Here is an 8,030-nt window from a genome sequence, read left to right as displayed (position 1 = left end):
CATAGCAATGTATGGGGGTGTAGGTCTGAACTGGCAAGGCATGACAAAGTAATATGTGGGTTTCTGACATGTGTGACTGATTTTGGCTAACAGACAATTAAACAAATGACTTGGAAAAGCTCCGGTGTATGAATCAAATGGAAAAGTGAATGCATATATATATATATATATAAGTACATAAAATTGATGCTATTTAGCATCAGGCGTTCATTTAGATTTGTTTCTTTGTTTTTAGACTTTCGTTGTATTGCAGTTTAAGATACAAGCAAACAAAGAAAAACAAAAGCTGGATATTAAGATCAGCTGTAGCAGTCTAAGCAAGTTGCAGTGGTCTGACAGTTGATGAAAAGCATAATGTATATAACAATGTTTTTCACAGATTTGAAAATCTCATCTACACTTACCGTATCTTCAGGGAACACCAAGGCTATTTTAGAATACAGGTGAGTGACTTTCATTTCATCTGTAAAGTTTGCACTAAAGATTATTGTCTTAATTTTAAAAAAAATATACATGAACACATTACCTTAGAAAGTATTTCCAAGTTTGCTTTCTTCTCTACTCAGTTCTTAATTTTTTTTAATGTTATTATTACATTTGAGCTCAGCAGTAGCTATTATTTTTGTAGAATTCTCTTATAACCTAAGTGGACCTCTTACTTGTTGACCAGCTGCTTTCTGATTCGACTATTTGTTATAGCATTGAAGAAAAATCTGTCACTTTCATTACTTGTCCTTGTTCCTAATTAGCTTTTTCTATTTGAAAGCTCTGCCATTGCACCTAGCATCTTGTAGGGATTTGGAATATTGCAATGATCTTTTTGATTTAAAGAGACTTATCTATAATTATGTGTGATTCTGAGGCATCTGAAGGGATGACCCCAGATAATGCTGCTCATTGCTCAAATAAGGGTAAGAGCAGACTGCATCAATCAAACCCCTAGGCAAGGTGAGAGGACACTTAAAAAGCTGGTTTGCTCTTCTGCTTGGAGTAGGACAGCCAAGAGGACAACCAATAGTTAAGTAGCACTTAAGTAGAATGGGGAAGTCACTAAGGACACACCAAGCTCTCATATGCTGGTAATTTCTTGCTCATTAGTGGTTTGGACTGAGTACAAAAGGCACAATTACCCATGAAGAAGAATGGTTTGTTGACAAAAAATAATCTGTTTTGGACTATAGGCACTCTGCTGGGGTTTGCTGTCATGCCTATCAGCAGATAGTAACTCAAACACTTTTAGTTTTTTCAAACCCAATTTGCCTTACAAAGTTTTTCCAAGAAGGTGAAAGAAGAGTTCTGTTCTTCCAATTTTCAAGTCAGATTGTTTTGGCTTACTAAAATAATGGACTGAAATAATATATTGATGGTGGAGGGAAGATTGTTTAGGCTTTTTTTTAAGGGCCAGATTCAGCCATAAACTTTCTAGAGTGTGGGAGGTTGACCCAGACCAGCAGCTAAACACCCAGACAGCTGCTCACTCCTTCCCCCTCTTAGCAGGACAGGGTGAGGGGAGGAGAACATGAAGAGCAAAAGTGAGGCAACTCCTGGGTCAAGATAAAAGACAGTTTAATAGGTGAAGCAAAGTTGTGCCTGCAAGCAAAGCAAAAAAGGAGTACAGTCACTACTTTCCGTCAGGAGGAAGATGTTTAGCCACCTCCTGGAAAGCAGGGCCTCAGCACTCATAATGGTTACTTGAGAAGACGAATGCCATAACCACAAACATCCCCACTTTCCCTGAGCTTTTATAGCTGAGCACAGTGTCATATGGGATGGGATAGCCCTTTGGTCAATTCAGGTCCGCTGTCCTGCTGTGTCCCCTCCCAGCATCTTGCGTACCCCCAGCTTCCTTGTAGGGGGAGCAGTGCAAAAAAGAGTCAACCTCAAGGCTGTGCAAGCACTGTTCACCAACAGCCAAAACATGGGTGTTTTAGTCACAAATTCAAAACACAGCACTATACAGGCTGCTACAAAGGAAGTGAACTCAGTCCCAGCCAGATGGAGTACACAGAGGCAGTGGCACTCAGTCTATACAGGGCTGAAGGCAAGATAAAGGATGCAGAAAAGCAAAGAAAATGAAGACATGTTTCTTTGTCAGATAACGAATGAAGCGAAACCAAAGCCCCATTCACTTTTAATGACTGGTAGCAGCACCTTCCCTGTGATTAGAGCTGATTAATGTGCTTCACTGTCCTGAAGTCACCAGCATTGCAAAGTCTCTGTACAGATCACTGAGGGGCTGTGCTATGGAAGCAGTTCAGTCCAGCTGTATGACCCCACATGTTAAAAAGCAGTTTGTGAGAACACTGTTCCCCTGCTTACAAGTTCCCTCCTTCATGTTTGGCCTCAGGAGTCTCCAGTGAAAGTAACAAAGCTGGACAAATAATAAACTCCTACCTAAAAGTGAAAGCTGGTGCCAGGGACTTTTATGTGGATCCTCAGACATGTACACTGCCTCTGCACATGGTCTTTGCTTGACAATGCTAATATTTTGTGAAACATTTGGCTTCCGCTCGTCACATAGTTGTTTAAATCCAACATTTTAAGTGAGAACTGAATCTGTTGCCCCTAAACTTGCGCTCTAAGACCAGAGGAAAGTCTGTAATGCTGTCACTCTTGGACACTCAGCTGTAGAGGATTGCTGCAGCACACATCTGAGACAATATTTTAAACTGATGTTCTTTTTTAAAAAAAAAAAAGACGGTGAGGGAGGTTACACCATGCTTTCTGTAAGCACGCCACCAAACAGGTATCGCTAGTTTTTTAAGGATAGTATAATATTCTGTAACCAAATCTGTTTACAAACCAGCCCTTTGGTAAACAAGAAACAACCTATCCTTTCATTTAGGAGACTCTGTGTGAAGGGCTGTTGCAAACAAACTTTATTTTCCCTTGCTTGCAGACTTCTAAAGATGTTCCAGAGATGATCTTCCGAACATTAAAGGACCTAATATACACTTATGAAAAGCCAAATCAAGGACTAATAACAAACCTCCGCTACCCAGTAGAGAAACAAAAGGCCTTGCAAAGAAGCCAGAGGTTCAAGTCAGGAAAAGACAACATTTATGATGGTGAGAAATTTAGCTCTGCCTTTGTAGTGTTTTTTTTTTTTTTAAGACAACTGCATTGACAGGTTTGTGGTGAATAGTTGCTACTTGTCCTCTGAGACCAGCTTGCATGGACAGAAGTTCAGCATCCTTCCTTCTCTCTTACGTTCACTGGAAGATGGTTATTCCCAGCTCACAGGTTACATACCCTCATCCACTACAAATTAGCCAGTTAAAACAGCAAGAGGTGCAGAAGGCAAAGCATGATGTTGCCCACAGCTCACTTCTTCATGGGGGTTGATGCTTCTGGGCAAGGGAAGGCTGAGTTTTACCCACTGTGGTTCTGCCCAGCTGCCAGGCCCTCGCACTTCCCTGGGAGTTGAGGCTGTCCTTTACCTTCATTGTCCAGGTTGAAAGCTATTTTTATACTAAAATCTAAGTCAGGTGGGGGTTTTTTGAGATGCTGGGGGGAGGTAAGGGATGAAGCCAGACAGCTTGTAGTTTGTTGTGATTTGTACTAAAACGTGACTAATTTTTAAAGTTTTTATGTTGAAAATAAGAAGCATATAGCCTTGTGCTCAGGATTACAGCTTTGGAACCAGAGAGTTCAGTCTATGGTTGATCTTCTGCTAATCTATGCTGCTCGCAAGCCCCAGGCATAAGACAATGTTTCTACCTGACAGAAATATTATGCAAATAATACAATATACCCTTATACAATAAGGGTGGCGGTTTTCAAAAAGCGGTAGCCCATGTTTTACAGTCCCATGTCATCTTTACATCCTTGATTTGGGAAGGATGAATAGAGATACTATTGGTAACTTGCTACTTTTGAAACCCAATTCTTCATGTTACTGTTATACAATGCTCAGCTGCGGTATCCATCAGGTCACAGGCTACAGAATAACCTTGAAACTCTTCCAGGTCCTCTGGCTAATGAGAGCCACAGTAAGAGCATGTGTGGGCAAGGGAAATCCTTTCATTAAGTACGGTTATCACAAAGGAAAAAATCTTGGAGTATCCAGTCTTCTGTGTGATTTATATCTCACAACCGATGCTAGCTAAAATGTGTCCGTGTGGGCCAGCCCCTCTGTGCTGCAGCCATACCTCCTGTTGATACAGCAGGTGCTGGTCTTTTGCAGACAACAGCAGCGCAACAGCTCTGGCAGCTCCCCGTGTCAAGCAGACAGGATAGGAAGGGGTGAGCTCTCCCCACCACTTCATGCATTAAGCCATTTTTAGGGTCCAGTACAGCAACAGCCTTGCCAAGAGAAACAGCAGTAAAGAGACATTTCCAGTGTCTCCAACATTACCTTATCACTTGTTTCATTAAGGCAGATATGCCACATTTGCTCTAAAAAGCTTTGTACAGTATCTTGTCATTGCTGCTCCAGGGAGATGGAAAATACTGCAGTAGCATGGATATGTTTTTTAGGAAAAATCAAGTGTAACACATATTTTATTGTGTGGTCCTGCAACATGAACTTTTCTAGAAGATGCACAATGTCCTGGTCTGGACTCACAGGAAGGAAAAGAAATCCTTTCATTTCACTGTCAAAATGCTTGTGGTTGTCCATAAAAAATGGAGGCGTTAAGAAATGAATTACTTTGCAATTGTTGCTGTTCAATTTTAATTTAAATTTCTCCTATACAGCATTCCAAACTTCCCCCTCAGACTGCTTTATTACATGCTCACAGGGGGAGCTTGGGTTAATGTCATGATGGGTATCTCTCTGAAACGCAAGCACTACGTGAAACACCGCAGTGCTTCCTAAAGCCAGCATCACACTTTTCTGCCCAGGTCCCTCATGTTGCACCGGCAGCTGGCTTTGTGGCCTGTGCAGGACTCAGTGCTCCAGTGCAACCCGTGGAACACCTGAAGGGACTGGGGTCACAATACTGGTCATTGGACATTTTCTAACATTGTAGTCTAGCCTAGGAACAGCTTGTCTGAGGGTGGCTGCTTGAAGAGACAAGAGGTTTCCATAGTGGAGACTAAGTCCCAAACATTCAATTTCTGGCTTTCCCCTGGATTCTCAAAAACCATAATAAATCTGACAAGATCTAAGAGAGAAAGGGTGTTTTCAGGCTTTTCTCCCTTAGTTGGGAGGAGAGCTTTTCTGTTAGGTGTTTATTTAGAGAAGAAAGGGTCTGTTACACTATAGTCACAGCTATCTATCTATCCATCTCAGCTATTGATCTCATTTACTAAGTATGGATGATTCCCAACGTTCGGCTGTTCCTCAGAAAGAAGGGGTCTCACATGGATACAAGTGTTCAATAACAGAGCTTGCTGGCTCAGAAAAGACAATGCAGACTTTGCCTCCATAGGGGCTCCTGGAGGACCCAGTCCACGGGACACGGGGTCTGAACATTGGCCCTGGAATAGCAGGATACCGATAAACCACACTGAGTTGTTGATACCCGCCCAGCAACACAGCCACAGGCCGTCCTGCTCACCATGGGCTTCCAGCGGAGCCATTTGCAATGACAACATCTTTTTTTTTATTTATTTATTTACAGAAATTGATGACAGTGAGTACATCACTGTCTTACCCTGAAGGATCTGCAACCTGACACTTTGGGAAGCTGCTGTTTCAAGCTGTGCCACAACACAACGGATCAGCTGGGGAGAGCTTCCAGCTGGGCATTCTCTGCTGTGGATCTGTACCTCTGGAATTATCCTCCTCCTTTTGCCGACTGACAGAGCAGCTGTATTTTCTTACAGTAGATCCAACACAAGCAACTATATATTTTTGTTCAGTAATAATTAATTTTTATAACAGACGCATGCATACATATACATTCACATGGGGGGGGAAGGGTATCTGTGTGCACGTATATATATTTTGGTCTTTTAGTCAGCAAAGATGTCTACAGCTAAAATGAACAACCTGTTAGAAAGCAGCAATATAAACATAAAAAATGGATGTGATAAAGCAGTAGTTTATAGCAGAACTGATATGTGTTAATAAAAACCATATATGACAAAAATTCTATTGGCATCATGTGATACTTAAAAACCTCTAAACTGTTAAACCTCTAAACTCTGTTATTTTGTGCATGATTCATGTTACCTCTTTATTGGACAAGTGGATAGTATTTCAGCTATGTCAAGGAATACTAGTATTACGCTGTAGTTTGGACTAGTCTAAATTAAAACAAAAAAGTTGTGTTAATCCACACCATAAACAATTAACCAAAAACATGAAAATGGTTTGAAATACTGTTAATATTGATAAATGGTTTTGGTAGATTACAAGAGGAGTGCAAATTCTACATGCATGTCGGTATGAACACATCCTTTTTTAATAGGTACCGTACACATGAGAATGCTTACTGCATGTCATTTGCTATTGTCATTAGCTTTGTATTATAATGTGCACGAGGTTTGTTATTTTTTTAATGTAAGAATTTACTAGAATCTTAATTATCCCTAATTTTAAATATTTAATATATACTTTATTTCTGAAGGTGACCTGCAACTAGCAGCCAAAACCAGAACTGGAACGTATGTCCTTATTCTCCCAGTTTCTAGTACAAACTCCCTCTCTGTTTGTGATCTTGAGGAACACGTTTATATTGGTTGTGTGTTTAAGATCTTTCACAAATTATTTATGTATTTTAATGGGTAATACTAGTTAGATTTATTTCCATTATGTTTCTTTCACACGGCTATTTGTTAAAGGACTTTTAGATCTTTCAGTGCTTTGGACTTCATTATGCATTTAACAGCACTTACAGTTTTGGTACCAGGCTCAACTGGTACTTCTAGCATAAAGGAGACAAAAAATAAGAATATTAATTAACTCTGGCATTGACAAAAATACTAACATATGTGTCCCAAAATCATGAATTGAAAAGAAAGGAGTTGTCCATGACAAATTGGAGAGAAAAAAGCAACTCTTCCTTGCTCTGTAGAAGCGTGTACACTTCTCTGTCTCTTTATTTGCAGAATTCAGCAGCCTGACTGACGGTTGGTTATCATCACATGTCTCAGACTGAGCAGCTGCTCTGCTGAGACATCCCAACTCCAGCAGCCTGGGCTTTAACAGAACACAACACTACAGTTTTTCTGAAATTAGAGACTCAGTAGTCCCACATGTGCTCGGTCAGTCACACTGATGTTCAACCTTAGGAAAAGGCCAAGTGACAAGGAATCCCAAGCCGGGCCTCATGACCCAGACCGCAGGATTCCTGATGGTTGAACAGACTATTACTCACAGCTGAGCAGGATAAGGGGCTGGGGCTGTGGTACTTTTCACCTGCCAGTTGCTCAGGTTAAAGCACTGCACTGCAGGCAGACGTGCTTTGGGCTCGGATTTACAATGACACGGTGGATGCAGCTCCAGATGCTGTATCTAGATCTGGCGGTGCATCCACGCTCACATTCCAGTCACTTCTCAGGTGTTACCTCAGAGGCACACAGCTGAAGCACAGCCTGTGTGTAGGATCAAAAATTTAAAGGAGGAAGAAAGGAACAAGAATGAAAAGAAAATAATTTACAATATTCATCTGTGCTTTACAGAAATATATTGTTTCCATTAACAATATAAGGAAAAGAGGTTAATATATGTATTCCTACAATTTTTTGCAGGCCCCATATATTGTAAAATATTCTGGGCATGAGTTTCCAAAAAGTACGTTCAAAAGCTTCACACACCAGCAGCTATATTCTAACATCCCAACCAGCAGTCTGCGTGTGTGCGCGTCCATGTGTGGGCTGAGCTGCGAGGGCTGAAGTCACCTTGCACCTGAGCGCTCGCAAGGCCTCAGAACCAGGCATCAACCTGCGCTGGAGGTGCCCCAGTGGGAAGGGGCCAGCTCAGGCGCCTGAAGGAAGAGTGACTCTTGCCACGCGCCCTTGTGCATCGCGGGGTCTCTCCGGAGTGGGCACTGGCCCCTGGGGCCACTGAGGGGAGGCTGTGAGGCCCCGAGCAGGGAGACAGCAGCAGCAGGAGGTGTTGCGCTATGTCAGCAGAGGCC

The 8,030-nt window shown here is 41.8% G+C and overlaps 1 protein-coding gene across 1 annotated transcript; it reads left to right on the top strand.

Moving 5' to 3' along the window:
* Nucleotides 1–379: 379 nt before the first annotated feature.
* Nucleotides 380–5,605, top strand: LOC104460269 (SH2 domain-containing protein 1B-like; the record flags this gene model as incomplete). Its single annotated transcript, XM_010087568.1, has 3 exons — nt 380–443; nt 2,900–3,068; nt 5,568–5,605. Coding segments are annotated over 3 exons (271 nt in total), but the record flags the coding sequence as incomplete, so codon positions are not given.
* Nucleotides 5,606–8,030: the final 2,425 nt, after the last annotated feature.

Source organism: Pterocles gutturalis, unplaced genomic scaffold (assembly GCF_000699245.1).
Source record: "Pterocles gutturalis isolate BGI_N339 unplaced genomic scaffold, ASM69924v1 scaffold18246, whole genome shotgun sequence".
NCBI classification, from domain to species: Eukaryota; Metazoa; Chordata; class Aves; order Pterocliformes; family Pteroclidae; genus Pterocles; species Pterocles gutturalis.
The sequence above is the reverse complement of the archived record's forward strand: the minus strand, read 5'-3'. Positions and strand labels throughout refer to the sequence as shown.